At 34.1% G+C, this 17,186-nt stretch overlaps 1 protein-coding gene across 4 annotated transcripts; it reads left to right on the forward strand.

Moving 5' to 3' along the window:
* Positions 1-3,726: 3,726 nt before the first annotated feature.
* LOC142637339 (uncharacterized) lies at positions 3,727-14,222 on the forward strand. Of its 4 annotated transcripts, none has more exons than XM_075811637.1 (8): positions 3,727-3,844; positions 5,126-5,218; positions 5,465-5,584; positions 5,669-5,747; positions 6,039-6,125; positions 7,219-7,281; positions 7,664-7,748; positions 7,848-8,168. In XM_075811637.1, exons 2-7 carry the CDS (start codon positions 5,163-5,165, stop codon positions 7,739-7,741), a joined length of 483 nt encoding a protein of 160 aa, XP_075667752.1. In that variant the 5' UTR covers positions 3,727-3,844; positions 5,126-5,162; the 3' UTR covers positions 7,742-7,748; positions 7,848-8,168. The 4 variants fall into 4 exon arrangements, with proteins under 4 accessions (XP_075667752.1, XP_075667745.1, XP_075667738.1 ...); XM_075811630.1 differs by lacking the exon at positions 7,848-8,168 and adding an exon at positions 13,740-14,222 and having other exon boundaries at positions 3,738-3,844; XM_075811623.1 differs by lacking the exon at positions 7,848-8,168 and adding an exon at positions 11,754-12,010 and having other exon boundaries at positions 3,738-3,844.
* Positions 14,223-17,186: the final 2,964 nt, after the last annotated feature.

Genomic DNA, 17,186 nt, shown 5'->3' on the forward strand with positions numbered 1-17,186 from the left:
TGTTGAGAAAAGAGATTCAAAAGAGTTAGGTAGTGTAGCAGATTGATGAAGTGAGTTATATCTATATGGTTTGGTATTTTGCTTGGAGGTGTGTGAAATTTTAAATTGGGTAAAAATAGGGGTGTCAAATGGGTGGGTTTGAAGTGGGTATAATTGGGTTGGGTAAATTAAACTCATTTACCCATTTGTTGCCCATATAACTAATTACTTCTAATCCAAACCCAACCCAACCCAACCCAACCTAACCCAATTATTATATGTAAACCCCAACCCGCCAAATTACCCAATAATCAAAATTACCAAAATGCCCCTAAAACTTGAAAGTGACCAAAGTACTCCTAAAATCCTTTAAAATTACCAGAATACCCCCTAAACCTAAAAAAAGACCAAATATGCTCAAAACCTACTAAAATGACCAAAATCTCCCCTGAAACATAAATATTGACCAAAATACTCCCATGAACCTAAAAAAATGACCAAATTACCCCCGAAACTTAAAAATGACCAAAATATCCCCTAAAACTAAAAAAATACCAAAATACTGCCTAAACCTAAAAAATGACCTAAATACCCCCCTAAACCTTTATAATGGCCGAAATAACCCAGAAACCTATAAAATGACTAAAATACCATCGAAACTTATAAAATTACCAAAATACCCCCTAAGCCTAAAAATAATTGAAATACCCCCTGAATTCTAAAAATGACCAAAATAAACCCGAAATCTAAAAAATTACCAAAATACCCCATAAACCTGAAAAATTATCAAAATATCCTCGAAACCTTTATAATGATTACAATACCCCTGAAACATAAAAAAAATAACCAAAATACTCATGAAACATAAAAATTATTAAAATACCCCCCGAAACCCAAAAAAATGACCAACATACCCCCTAAACTTATAAAATGATGAAATACCTCCGAAAACTTTATAATGATTGAAATACCCCAAAAACCTAAAAGATGATCAAAATACCCCCAAAACCTATATAATGACAAAAATGGTCCTAAAACCAAAAAATTACTAAAATACCCCCTAAACCTAAAACTGACCGAAATACCCCCCAAAACCTAAAAAAATAACCAAAATAAACCTAAAAAGCAACCGAAATACCCCCGAAACCTAAAAAATAAACAAAATACCCCCTAAACCTATAATATGACGAAATACCCTTGAAACCTTTATAATGGCCAAAATACCCCTGAACCTAAAAGTTGACCAAAATACCCCTGAAACCTAGAAAATGACAAAAATGCTCCTTAAACCTATAAGATGATAAAAATACACCCTAAACTTAAAAAATGACTGAAATACCTCCAAAATTTAAGAAATGACCAAAATGACCTGAAATTTTGAAAAATGACCAAAATATCCTGAAACCTAAAAGATTACCAAAATACCCTCAAAACCTAATAAATGACCACAATATCCCCAAAACCTAAAAAATGACTGAGATACCTCTGAAACTTATAAAATTACTAAAATAGCCCCAAAATCTAAAAATTAACGAAAAGCCTCTAAAACCTAAAAAAACTACGGACATTCCTTTGAAACCTACAAAATGATTGAAATTATCTTAGAACCATTAATTTGATAAAAATACCCTCGAAACATCCCAAAATACCCCAAAACTTTATTTTGGTAATTTTAGAGGCTTTTGGGTGTATTTTGTTCATCTAATAGGTTTAGTGGTATTTTGGTCATTTTAGATAATTTGAGAGGTATTTCAAGGGTATTGTGGTCATTTTTAAGGTTTCAGGGTTATTTTGGTCATTTTTTAGGTTTCGGGGGTATTTTGGTCATTTTTTAGGCTTTGGGGGTATTTCGGTTATTTTCTTGATTTAGGGGTATTTTGGTAAATTTTGAGGTTTCATAGGTATTTTTGTCTTTTTAGTGGTTTTAGAGTATTTTAGAGTTGGGTGATTTGTAAAAATGACATTTGGGTCAAAATTTGGTCTAATTGGGTACCTAGTTAAAACTCAATTAACATTAATGTTAATTGGGTTTACTTGGGTTAATATCCATTTAACCTAATTAATAATTGGGTAGGTTTGAGTCTTATTTAAGTGGGTGGGTTTGGGTGGGCAAATGAGTTTGAGTTGATTTTGCCACCCCTAGGTAAAAAGGAAGAGAGGGGAGCTCTTGCCAAAATACAAATACAATGAATTGCTTGTTGGGGTATCTCATTTCTGTTTCGGTGTCTAGGGTCGGCTCTATTAAGTAACACTTTTGCATCAATAAAATGTATAAGATAAAAAAACTAATATAACTGATGTGGTTAAAATTGCTTGCTAAGAGATAAATATTGAATAAGAAAAACATTCCTAAGTAATGTATAGAAATAATGCGTAAATCCCATGGTGAGCTACACAAGGGAATTGTTTACACAAAAAAAATATTGGAAGCTGAGGTATGATGCTAAATGTCTAATTTTTTTTACAAATTTTTCGTGCGTATATAGGATGTAAAAAAATAAAAGAGATATAGGATAAAATTAAAAAAAAAAAGCTTGGAAAAATAAATAAAATAAAAGCAGGGCTTTTTAGGTCCACACTCACAGGTTCTACTTATATTCCACTTCCACATGCTTTATTTGTTTCTACTTTACTTTCTACTTCTTTCGTTTCACAAAATTCCTATTTTTTTTTAGAGAATTTCAATCTATGGCGTCCACTTCTGACGATAGCTTTTTATCATCAGACTAAGACATTAATCAGTTTTTAGTGTAGGTGGGGATTGAACCCTAGACCTTTTATACAACCATTAGAGACTTTATCAGTTCTAACTGGAATCCACTCCAAATCCCCATTTGGTTGTGAAACCGAAAGAAAAGAAAATTTATTGGCATTTTACTTTTACAATACCCACTAGTACTCTCAGTCTTAGGTATCCTATCTTTCCCTTTCCTTAATACTTTGTCTGGATTAAGGAGGAGTAAGTAGAGGGGAAGGAGGAATAATGATTTAATTTAAGATGTTTGAATTTTTTTTTTTTTTTTTTTTTCAGAGAGATGCTACGTCTACAATATTTTCCCAACCAATCCTAGTCGGCAGGTTTTTAACCAACTGAAATTACTTTGTTGTCCACTAGTAATAGCAAGCAATAATCTATCACATAGAATTTGTTGTAAAATGTTGTGGATATTTTTAAAGAAAAAAGGAGAGGAATTTAAAGGGGTTTGGAAGAGGTGGGGTTCTAAGTTCTAACCATCAATTTTAATTTTATACTTTAAAGAACAAAATTTAGCAACAAAATTAGTTGTAACCTTAGGTTACAAACTATTGAATATTTTTTTATTGGAGATGAATTTTGATAAATTTACCATTGGATTATATTATCTTCTTATATCTTCCATACTTGTAAAATTTTAAGAAATTTAAAATTCAATTGCTATGTAATTTAAAATTATGTACAAAATATAAACTTATAGAAATAATATTCGATTCACACAAAATTTAACATGTGTATTAAAAGCGTAAAGAATATATAATTCAACAGTTAGATTTTCAAAATATATTGTAATATTTATTTAATTGAGTGAGTTTGTAACCTTAAATTACAACAATTTTTGTAGCCAAACTTTGTTTTTGTTTTTATTTTTGTTGTTTTTTTTTTTTTAACGGGAGAAATTTGATGGGAGAGCAGAAGACATCAGGAAGATCAACCAAATTTCTCAATTTACCCTCAACATATTAACAAAATTACATAAACTGTCCACCTCTGTAACGTTTAAAAAAATCTCTCTCAATTCTGAGTCTGAAGACTCACGCTGGCTCTCTCTCTCTCACACGACTTCTTCACTCTCGGACTGTCTCTCACGCCTAGCTTTCTCTTTCAGAGGCAAACTCTGTGTTTCTTTCTGTTTCATGGGTTTCGAGTTGGATCAAATAACTATGTTATTATAATTGTGATTTTATTGGGTGATAATATTTCATATTAATTGTGATTTTAGAGCGTAATAACATGATATTTGTGAGTGGGTTTCGGACCTGAGGGCTTTTTTTCTTCATTTTTAAAGTTTCAAAGTGTTGCTCATAACGTGTGGTGTTGCTCATAACGTGTTTGATGAAGTGGTTGAGTGAGTCTTGATTGTGAACTTGCATAAGTTTTTATCTCAATGGTGATTATAGCGATATATGGATCTGTGTGTCTTGTTTATTTTTCTCTAAACACTTGCAATCCTGTTATTATGTATACTGTGCAAGTTTGATTTTGTGGTCAGGTCTTTTTTTTTTTTTTCTTCATATTATGCTGCAGAATCAGTTGTTCTAGTTTGTTTGGTTGACTTGGTACCAGCCTCTGCTTAAGATGATTGAAAATTGCTTTATTCTTGTTTTAAAATTTGCAATGTGTGGATGTTGCAATTTGCAAATAGACCAATATTGCAAGATGATTTTCAAATAGGGGTAAAATTGTCTATTTAAATATATTTAACCATTTCCTATTCCTTGTATCGTAATTTTTAAAATACCCAAAAGTGAGAGGAAGGGCTAATTATTCCCCTCCCCCTTGTTTAATTTTAAAAACATCCAAACAAGTTGGAAGATAACCATTCCCCTTTACTCTCCTCTCCCTCCAAACTTCCAAACATAGCATAACTCTCTTCGCAACCAAACATACCATACTTTTGTGCGTGCCAATTGTTTGCTTTGGTGTTTGTAAGAATTATTTTTCCCTGAAAATTTTTGTTTGTTTGTTTTCATTCTTCTTCAAAGATTTAGACTGTCTTGGAAATACATATATACCCATGTATATGTCTGTAATGAAAGTCTTTGCAAGAAGCACTCGACATGTTTGATAAAGAAATATTGTCTTATATTGTTAGTACATCCAATGCATCTAGTATTCCACTTTAGTGTAATGTGTGGACTCTGAATAATATGTCAAAAGTAATTTGTGTGGAATTGGGGGAAGGAGAAATAAGTTGAAAGCGATAGGATAATGTCAGCAACATGTTGTGTGCCATGCTTAGTTTCTCAATTGTCAATAGCTTTTTTGTTTTAATTAGATTTAGTGATCTGAAACACTAGGAAGGGAACACGGGTTGTTTTTCAGTGGGTTAGCTTATCCTATGAACCACAGAACCAGTTACTGACATATACAATGAATTTAAAATTGCAGGATACTGAAGAGGGCATCCAGTGTATCGCTATTTGAAATGGCAGATCCTTCATTTTTTGATCGAATGATCACCCATTTCCGTGCAACATGCAAGTATGAGCATCATCAATTTGTCAATGATTTTTGTTTTTTATAATTATATGAACTTGTTAGGATTGCTGAAGTGAAATAAAGTGCTAAGCATATTTGAGAGCTGAATTGTTGTGGTGAGATGCACCCAATGCTGACGTGGGCTTTTCTCACAAATTGTCTTGTAGCACTCTTATCTTCCTGTTGTTTTTCATAAAAGCACCTCCTCTTACTCCACTTCTAACATGTTACTTTGTGAACAAATTTAAGGTATTATACTGGTTATCCAAAGGATCTTGGGCCATCGCGGGTTATTCATTTTACATCAGAGCGAGAGTTTGTTCAGCTCCTTCATGAAGGTTATCCTGTAGTTGTGGCTTTTACCATCAGGTCATTTGGAGTTAATACCCATTCATTTTGGTACCTATTCATCATTTGACACCATTCCTTAGCTTCTTGCTTTGGATAGTGCAGGGGTAATTACACAAAACATCTTGACAAAATACTAGAGGAAGCGTCAGCTGAATTTCATCCGCATGTTAAATTTATGCGTGTAAGTTATATGTGCATGATGCTCCATCATAAATGTCTATTCAAAATTATAAATTTCATCACAACCTTATAATTACACGGTTTGCACCATGTCACAACCCTATTCGAAACATACTCATGCATTAAAGTCCATGTCATTAATGAATGCTTCATTTCAATAATTTTATTAATGAATGCCTCGTTTCAATAATTTTAAGACTTCATTTTGGGGTTTGTGAAAAAATTAAAATATTCGTCTGATTGTCACCCTCCCTTGGGTTTCAATCTTTGGTTCTTGTGCTGCTGGTTTCAGGTTGAGTGTCCAAAATATCCTGGGTTCTGCATTACACGGCAGAGGAAGGAATATCCATTCATTGAAATTTTTCATAGTCCAGAACAGGTAGGAATTATCTTTCTTTTCCCCCACCCCCCCTATATTTGTTCCGTATTGGTTTGTCATCACCATAACATATTAGTGCCTTCATCACAATAATTAACTGATTCAATTTTTTATTTTACTTTTATTTTTATGTATGTATGATGCAAATATGTAGCGCATGATACAATCTAGCACCTACTTCTTTTGTTCCATTATGAAGATCCTTGTCAAATGATAAAATAAACAATCTAGCACATTTCATTTTCTGTCTTCATCCGCAGGAGTATCTCTTTGGATTATAGTGTGAAAAGGAAATTTTCAGGTTGTTATTCTTCTTTTGATTGATTTAATTTTTTTGGCAAATATGTCACTCAAATCATGTTTTGGCAATACTGACAGACTGCATGTGTTTTCTGATGCGGACTATTTGTTTATTTTGAACCTTGATGGCCTGTTTGGATGTTTAAAAAAGGAGGGGGAGTAGAGTAGAGGGAAGGGGAGTAATTCAATTACCTTGTTTGGGAGTTTTTTAAGGAAGGAGGGGGAGGGGTTTGGAGGGGTTTGAAGAGGTTTCAACTCCTTCCAACCCCCTCATTTTTAATTCCCCCAAATTGGAGAGATTTGGAGGGAGAGTAGAGCACATAAAATTATTGATAAAGTAAATTACCTAATTTACCCTTATTATATTTATAAAATTACAATGTTAAAAACAAGGGGAAGGGCTAATTACTCCCTTCCCCCTTACTAATTATAAAAACATCCAAACAAGGTGGAGGGTAATCATTCTCCTCTACTCTCCTCCCCACTACTCCCCTCCCCTCTACTCCCCTCTACTCTCCTCCTTCTCTAAACTCCCAAACAGGCCATGAGGATTATCTGGATATCTCTGATAATAAATTCTACTACCTTGTCTTATCCAAAGCATTTCAAATTAGTCTTGGAGATATGGTCTTTGTTGATTGATTTTTTTTGTTGTTACGGTAATTCTATATTGCACAATTTCATTTCAGAAAGGAATCTTGGCCACATGAAAAAGTCTGTAATGCATTGATCATTTAACTCTATCATGTGTTTCTGCTAAGAAAATTCAGTACTTTGTGTCTTTTGGGTGCAGGCATCAAACCAGGGCAGGGTGGCTGATCCAAATATTACAAAGTACGCTGTGAAGGTTCTACCTGTAAGTTATAGCTTATTTTTCTATTTATTATGTTGGCATAAAAGTTGGCTTCTTTGACACATTTTAAACCTGAAATTAATACTTTTCCTATGGGTAGTGAATACTTCAGGCAGATTTATGAGCAATTGTCTTCTTCTCATAGTAAATTGTATTTGGCATTTTTTATTCTGAAATATTTCTAAGGTTTTCTTGCTTTAAAATATATATATATATTTATATATATTTCTAGGGTTTTCTTGCTAAAAGGCTGATTGTTTACATAGATTCCAAATCTTTAATAAAAAAACAAGACCAGTAGAACTTCATAAATAAATCATATGAGATTTTGTTCAAATACAGTTTTTTTATTTTTTTATTTGTCCTTCTATCTGCCCATATCCAGTTCAATTATGACCTCAGTGCCTATGGATTTAGAGAATTCTTCAAGCGCTATGGAATATGGGCAACAGAGGTGAAGTAAAAATCAGGTGGGAAAATGTTCAAAATTAGTTTATTTAAGAGTCACCCCCTTTTTTTCTGGTTGATTACCATACAATATAGATTATTCTGCATAATGTCTGCTGTAGATTTGACATTGAAGGGCATAACTCCAAAACTTTGATCCTGATTTGTTTTGGATCATGTCTGTGATCACTATTTTCATCTTGTGAATGGAAGTGGAAGACTATTTCCTGGGATGTAGAAGTTACAAACCCCTTGGAAGGCCAATAAGAACTTTATTGATAAGGCTTTTCTTCAATATATTTGACATTTAAAATTATCGTCAGAGATGAGGAAAGACTTTTAGGATTAGAATTGAGAAGTCACTTGCATTTAAAGAGTTGCTCCTTAGATCAAGTAGCTTGTACACATATTGTTGTTAATTAAAATTTTTCATTGTCTAGAAATTTTCATTGAGCATTTTCATTAGGCATTATATTCCACAGCTCTTCAATATTCCCCATCTTATGGTTGAAAAAAATTGGTCCCCATTTTAATTGAATGGCTTGATGTTATATGGAAAATTTGATTATGAATTGTTGAAAATATGAAATGGACTTCTTTCCCTCATTTCTTTTTTTATTTATAACAATTTAAGCCATGTAGTATCTTAAGGGCAGCAGGAGATAGAATCTTGCTATATGTATTTATCATCTATCCTTTTTTGTTATGTATTGCGAATTTGCAATCTCACAAGCTTTTATTTATTTATTTTTTTGTTGTTGATAAATTCAATATTTACAATGGGGGATGTGGGGATTTGTACCTTGGACATTTCTCTTGGAAATATTGAGAGGTGCCAATTGAGCTACAAAACTCTTGGTGGGATCTTACTAGCTTTATTCCACAGATATGGTAACTATGAAATGAAACCAGATGTCTTTTGTTTGATAAGTAATAAAAATATATTAAAAAGAAGAGGGGTGTCACCTGAGTATACATGAAGTATACATCAAGGACAAAAACAAATCAAGTGCATAAAGTACAGAAGTCCAGGAAACCATGGAATGAAGAAAAAGAATGAAAGCCGAACACTGTAACCCAATCCAGAAGAGTCTTAAGGAAGAAGAGTTTAAGATTTGAAATTGATCTCTCTAAATCCTCAAAATGTCGGTTATTCCCCTCGCCAAATGCACCACATCAAACAATGGGGCACAGCCATCCAAATAGCAGAATTCCGATGCCTCCCAAACTTTCCTTGCCAATAAGCCAACAGATCCACCACTTTTTTCGGCATAACCCAATGAATACCAAACAAAGTAAACACCATAGACCATAAATCAAAAGCAATAGAGCAATAGATGAGGAGGTGGTCAACTGATTCCCTCTTTCTTTTACACATACAACACCAATCCAAAATCAAAATCTGCCGTTTCCTAAGATTATCAATAGTCAAAATATTCCCCAAAGCTGTAGTCCACACAAAAAAAGCAACTCTAGAGGGGACCTTAGACTTCCGAACAGTCTTCCAAGGGAAAGACTGATCGAAACTTTTTGTTAGCACCTGGTAATAAGAACGAACAGCAAAACCTTTTCCCATAGCAGGTTTCTAACACATCTTATCGTCCCCAACTCCTTTCAAAGAAGCTCCATAAATTTTAGACATTAAACTGTAAAAGGATTCCAATTCCCAATCTTCGCTATATCTTCTAAAAGTTAGATCCCAGAAAAGAACACCATTTGGGAACTTCATCAAATCAACTACACAGGCCTCCTTATTTCGACTTAAAGAAAAAAGTCTTGGATAGAGCACACACAAAGAAATGTCCCTTCACCAAATATCCTGCCAAAATCTAATAGTAAACCTGGCCCCAACCTCAAATTGGATGTGACGAATAAAAGATGGCCAACCATGACTAATAGACTTCCACAAACTCACTCCATGAGGGCCAATAACGGGAAGAGTGCACCAACCTCCCCCTTCACAACCATATTTTGCCCCTATCACTCTCCTCCACAAGGCCTGTTGTTCATTTCCAAATCTCCATAACCATATTCCAAACAAAACTTTATTAAAACTTCTTAAACTTCTAATAGCTAAACCTCCAGAATGAAGAGGAGTGCAAACCATAGCCCATTTCACTAGGTGAGTTTTTTTAACATCCCCCATACCACTCCAGAGAAAATTTCGTTGAAGTTGCTCAATACGGTTTGCAACCTCCACCGGGATAGGAAAAAGAGAGAAAATAATTTGGAAGATTGGACAAAGTACTCTTAATAAGAGTAACTTTACCTCCTTTTGAGAGATACAGTCATTTCCAACTTGCTAACCTCCTCTCCACCTTCTCAATAATTGGATTCCAAATTGAATTATCTCTAACATTAGCACTCAATGAAAGACCTAAATATACTTAAATATTTCATTGGGAAGGAGCCTTGCTTGCACCCTAGCACATTCACCATATCTGCTATATTTGGAATCACACCCACAAGGACCAATTCAGACTTACCCATATTAATTTTCAGCCCAGAAACTACTTCAAACCAAAACAGCACCAGCCGAAGAAACAGAATCTGACCAAGATCAGCATCACATAAGACTAGGGTATCATCAGCGAAGAGAAGATGGGTCACCTGCAAAGAGTTTTATGTGGGACCCACCCTAATACCAGACATGAGCCCATCCCTCACTGCCTTATCCAACATTTTACTAAAAGCATTTATAACAATAACAAACGATAAAGGGGATAATAAATCACCTTATCTTATACTTCTAGAGCTTTCAAAGAAACCACACAGAGTTTCATTAATGAGAATGGAGAATTTAACAGTAGAGATGCAAAAGAAAACCCATCTTCTCCATTTTTCATGAAAACCACAACGATCCAACATATAAATGAGAAAGTCCCAATTCACATGATCATATGCCTTCTCTACATCCAGCTTACACAACACTCCAGGAACTCCTGATTTTAGCCTACTATCCAAACATTCATTGGCAATAAGAACAAAATCTAAAATTTGTCTTCCTTTGACAAAAGCATTTTCAGATTCGTAAACAATATCCCAAAGCACCACTTTCAACCTGTTAGCTAAAACTTTAGCAATAATTTTGTACACCCCTCCAATTAAACTAATAGGCCGAAAATCCCTTACCTCCACTGCATTAGATTTTTTAGGAATTAAGGAGATGAAAGTAGCATTCAAGCTTTTCTCAAACTAAGCATTATCAAAAAAATATTGAAAAACCTCCAAAAGATCAGTTTTGATAATGGCCCAACAAGTCTGAAAAAACGCCATAGGGAATCCATCAGGCCTAGGAGCTTTATCACCATCAAAATCCATGACCACTCCAAAAATCTCAGCTTCCTCAAAAGGTCTTTCCAACTAGCCAGCCTTATCCTTAGAAATCCTCGAAAAATTCAGCACATCTGGATGAGGACGAATGTGCTTATCTTTCGAGTAAAAGACTTTTATAGAACCGAACAATACCCTCTTCAATAACTTCCTGATCTAAGGTCAACACTCCACCAATATTTTAACTGCCAATACTGTAACTCCTTCTATTGGAATTAGCCATCTGGTGAAAGAATTTTGTATTGTTGTCCCCCTCCCTTAACCATAGCACCCTTGATTTTTGTCTCTAGCTAATCTCCTCCAACAAAGCAATCCTCTCACTCTCCAAGCAAATTCTCTCTTTATCGCGCTTCTCATCAACAAAAAGAGACACCCTCTCTCCTCTTTAGAATCCAGGGCATTCAAATCATTCCATAGTTTTAATTCTCTTAATGGTACATTTCCAAACTTGGTTTCATTCCACTTATTTAAGTCTCCCTTTAAAGCTTTCAATTTCATGGCTAACCTGTAACTTCGAGTTCCATAAAATGATAAGAGTCCCACCAATTTTTCACCTTCTCCACAAAATCATCCACTTAAAGCCACATGTTCTCAAAATGAAAAGGCCTACGTCCCTTACAAATATCCCCGCCCTCCAAAGAAATGGGGAAGTGGTCTGATAGAACTCTAACCAACCTTTTTTGATGAATGTTTAGATAATGTTCCTCCCTGGTGCGGACACAAGGTACAAGCCCCCAATTATACGCATGTATGGAAGGAAGAGCAAAAATAAGACACCCCAACCTATGGCCTTATAGATGGAGCCTGTTAGTTATTGGGCTTGAGATTAAGTAAGCCCGGACATTTAATAATTAGGGTCTCTTTATGTATTTTATTGTAGCTATTTAAGCACTTTTTATGATTATTGTAAGACAGCTTTTGAGAATTATTAAAATTGTGTGTTTCTTTTAAACTAGTGCCGACTCCAGTTTGCTTGGTGCTAACTCCAAGCAGCCCTTAGGTGCTAACTCCTAGAGTTTATTTTATAGTTTATTTGTTCCTTTGAAAACAGTGTGGTTGTCTTACGTCGACAATAGTGTGGTGAGTTTGAGCTCTTTTGTAATGACATTGAGACTTATTGCAGCACTCAGAGGTAGACCAATGGGGCATTTAGAAACATATTAGAGCTGACACTACCATATTTACCACTTTCAAATCATGGACTTGTTCACCCTGGTGATGTCAGTTGTCCGTTGGACATTGACTTGGGTCTCGCTGGTGAGCCTATTCAAGATGAACTACAATGATAAAAGTATACACATGATTGTTGCAGATTGAGAAATGGGACATCTTGTTGTGGTCAGAGAGTGTGTTGGTTGGGCAATGGGAGAAGAGCGTGTGGATTTTAACCACGTGGTCGTGGGTTCAATCCCCACAGACTGCATTCTCATTTATTTATAATTATAATTTTCCCTATATAAAAAAAAAGGTTGAGTCACAGTGGTGTGGTGATGTTGGCATTTTGTATTAGCGTATTTTTTGGGTTACAAGGATGGCTTGCAATATTGATTGGGTGTTTTGGCCTTTTGGGGGGTTTTGGGTGAGGGGATATCTCATGAGATGTTCAAGATCATCATCTCATAGCACGTGGGACCCATACATTGTGAGAGAGAGGTCTCATGAGATTGTCTCATAAGATAATTTTTTTGTTCTAAGAATTTAATGCAATCTGATGCATTCCTTTGAGTAGGAATATATAAATGGGTTTTGATTCTTTTGAACACCATAAGGAGTTTGTTATATTTTCCAATAATTTTCATTTTTCACTAGTTTTCACATGTACAACTGCTAAACCCACATTCACATTGTGCAAAATATCACTACAAACAACAGCCACATCCCATAAATCTGATGAACTATCAAGTGTTCCCCCCACCCCCCCTCTTAACAAACTACTAACATGAGCATTTCCAGTCAATCTTAGAACAATAGCATTAAAATTTTGAACCTCCCCCTTTATGACTTTCTTTGCATAAGTGAATTCATCATTCCACCCTCCAATTTGCTTTGGCACACATTAGGGAACAAGAATTATCCCTCCATGAGTGTTTAGCTATAGACCAATCAAACAACTGGTGATTCCTTGTTTACACAACTATAGAAAACACTTGTAACAACCCTTGAAACCCATTCGATTTGCTTTTCTTAGGTAGCTAGCATATTCTCTCTCTCTTCTTTGGGAAAGAGGGAGTTGGGTTAGGTATTAATGTTGAAAACCATAACAATGAGGCCAATCTATGTTGAATCCTTGATGGACCTAATTTATGTGGCCAATAAAAAGGGGGCCTCTTTACAATTTACTACACTATTTAATAAGAGCAACTCACACAAAGAAGTTTTTGCAGTTATCTCTTGTCCAAAACTCCAGGCTATGTAGGCTTTTTTGTAGTTAATTGGAAGGAATTGAGTTAGGACAACATTTGAACAAAAGTCCTATAATATCATGATAAATAGCATTTACCCCCAAAATCTGAATTGATGAAAATTGGGAAATCTAAGAATTATTCTAATAGGTTGAATTTCAAGAAGTTATTTTGATCTTAGCATTAGCAAATACTTTTATTATTATTATTATTATTATTATAAAAAGGGCAAGTAGCATGAAGCTAATTATGTTTCTCTCACCTTCTTGCCTATAATAGGAGTCGCTTTGTCCATTCTGCAGCAGTATAGAACCCATAGCTCATGCCATGTGAAAGTTCGGTTCCCATCCCTTATCATGTGCTGCAGGAAAGTCCTTGCAATAACGTCTCATCCCTAAGCTGATTTGTTTTATCCATCCCAAGCCAATCAGGTAAATAGTGATCTTTAGCCAGCAAGACTTATCACCCTGCAAGTAGTTTTATAGGTCTACAAGTACACCATATTACAATATGTTTTCTTTAATTAAGAAACTTAATTTTAGAAGATGGCTATTGGACAAAAATTGTTATACAGTGAAATTCATCAAACATAATTTCACTCATAGGACTTTGGGCATATGGGTTTTATTGATGTGAGTAGTGCCCATTCAAGATAACGTATCTCTTAATTACAATCCCTTGTTCTTTGATTCCAACCATGTTGCCTTTGTACATTAGTTTACTTATCTTTTTTTATGTTTGAGGGAATATGTTTTTTATTTATTTATTTGTGGTTGTATCTAGTAATTTATTTAGGTTGTCTACATACACTTGATGGGGTTCAAGCCAATTTACAGTTCTTAAATTGAGGTTTTAGATTTAAAATTCTCGAATATGATTTTGTCCATTATACGTGATGAACATTTAAGTCAAATACTTGTTACTTGATTAAGCATTGACTTAATTTTATTTTTTGGGTGAGATACTTGATTTTAATCTCAAGGATAAGTCGAGGACCCATGTTTTTATGAAAATTGTACCAAGGATTCTCTTTTTGAGAAGTTGAATGTTCGAGCAAATTTTCCTTTCTTTCATTTACTTCTTTGTAGGAATTTTAACAAGCAATGATACTTTGATTGAAGTTCCCAAATTTAATTAAGGGAAAGAAAACTTTTGAAGCAATTTTATTTTTATGAATATATTTTAGAAATTGAGAATTAGAAAATTTCCTCAAATTAATTTTATAGCCATTTTTTTGGGAATTGAAAACTCTAATTTTGATTAAGGAATTAGGAATCAAAGAATTAGTTATATTGAAATTTGAAGGAATTAGAAATCCTACTTTATTTAATATAATTTTGGGAATCAAGGACTCCATTGAAGCATATTATTTTAAATTGGTAGAGTCAAAGATTCCATTAACTTGTTTAATGGTGGAGAGTCAAAGACTCCAATTTTTAAATTGGTAGAGTCAAGGACCCAATATAATGGTAAAATCAAGGATTCTATAAATTTAATTCATCATGGTAGAGTCAAAAACTCTATTTGTTTGTTTGATTTGTTGAGGCAATGACTCTAATATTTAAATTGGTAGAGTTAAGGACTCCATTGATGTAATTCATCATGATAGAGTCAAAAACTCTTATATTTAAATTAGTAGAGTCAAGACTTCATTAAATTAATTTATGATGGTAGAGTCAAGAATTCCATTAAAATTTAATTTAGTAGAGTCAATGATTCCATTGCTGTATTTAATTGGGTAAAGTCAAGGACTTTGATTGAGAAAACATTAAACCAGAACTTGAGAGAATTTTTATTTAGTAATCCACAAATAGGATCTGTGAGTTAGGGACTTGTACTCCAAGTTTTTCATATATAGAGTTAGGAACTCTTCATGAAACTTGACCTTATTTGTTTTACTAAACAGAACTTTAGTTTTGAGAGAGAGAGAGAGAGAGACTGGTGAAACCCCACATACAAACCTATTGCTGAAATTTTTTTAAAGCCCTGCTTGTTCGTCCCTACTCTGTCGGTCTCTTTTTTTTTGGTGTGCGCGCTTTGTGCTTGCTGCATTTTCTCCTCCTTTTTTTCTTTGTGATGAAGTTTCTTTAATTTATAGAGAAGTTGAAGAAATTGTTCCCACATTTTTTTTCACAACTAACTAGTTAATAGGCAGCTAACATATTTAAGGTTAACAAGTTCCTTAATTTCAGTTTATGCTGTCCTCACCATTCAACAATTTTTTTGATCCTGGTTTTTCTTTTTGTGTTGAGTAGGAGTGTGCATGAGTCGGGTTGGGTCGGTATAAGAAGTTTTTCAACCTAACCTACTATGGTGGGTTAAAAAAAGTCCAACCTAACTCAACCCAACAAAGGGGTCAAACCTAACTTAAGTGGATCGAGTTGGGTTGGGTTAGACCCATGAGTTGGACTTTTTTTTTTTTGTAATTACAATTATTATTATTAAATTGAGCATTAGAACAACACAATCACAAATAAGAGCAAATTTATAACCAAATAATCATGAGCATAACACCAAACAAACACATACTCTATGAGAAGAACTTAGGGTTTGGGTTTTATTTAAGAAGAGTGGCAAAAAAGCAAATAACAATATTATATAATATATATTTTTAATATATATTTTAAAATTTAAAAACATATCAAATATAGGTGGGTCAGATCGGGTTAGACGGATTTGTAAATCTCATGGCCCGAACCCAACCCGATCCACTGTAAAAAAGAAAAAAAAAAAATCATGACCCAACCCAACCAAACCCATCAACCTTTAAAAATCGACCCAACTCGGTGGGTTAGTTTGGGTCAAGTTGGTTTTGGCAGGTTTGCTGCACATCCCTAACTGCTGATCCATTCTTCAAATTTTATTCACGTTGGGAAATTTAAACTCCAGTTGATAGAATTTACAAGTTTTAAACTCAAGTTGTTAATTAGGTTCATTATGAATAATTCTTGTTCAAACAAACAAACATTAATATTATGTCAATATCATGCACAACTGAATAATAATAAGACAAGATATGATGACATAGAAAAACCAATTAAACAAACTAGTTTTACAGTAAAAAAACTTGGTGGGAACCTTCCTAAAAAACAATCCACTATAATAAATAGAAGTTTTAGATCTAGTATAAAACATTTGCCCTTAAACTCTAGAATCCTAGCAGATGAACTTATGGCAGAAACCTTTTACCGCTTCAGAACCTCTGAACTCTTCAATATATAAACATTCCACCCATAATTACAATTGGAACCTCCAACTGACTTCAAGAACCTCTTGAAGATTTTCCTCACAATAGCAAGTCTGTGGTAGTTGCTATGACTTCAGCTTCTTCACCATTGGAATCTTTAGATCTATTTTGTCCTTAGACTTTACAATCCTAGCACATGAACTTACAGCAGAAACCTTCTACCACTTCAAAACCTCTTAACTCTCTAATATATGAATGCTCCACCCACAATTACAATTGGAACCTCCAACTGACTTCAAGAACCTCTTGAAGGTTTTCCTCACAGTAGCAAGTCTGTGGTAGTTGCTATGATTTCAGCTTCTTCACCAATGGAATCTTCAGATCTACTTTGAAACTCATTGATTTAGTGAAATAGAAAACTTGGTTACAAAACCCTAGCCGCATAAACAGAGTTTCTCTCTCTGAAAAACCTTCTAATATATAGCTTATGATGTCCTTTAAATACCGGTTCAAAGAGATCTCAATTCGAGCTTTAATGA

The sequence above is a fragment of the Castanea sativa genome, chromosome 1, assembly GCF_040712315.1.
Source record: "Castanea sativa cultivar Marrone di Chiusa Pesio chromosome 1, ASM4071231v1".
Lineage (NCBI taxonomy): Eukaryota > Viridiplantae > Streptophyta > Magnoliopsida > Fagales > Fagaceae > Castanea > Castanea sativa.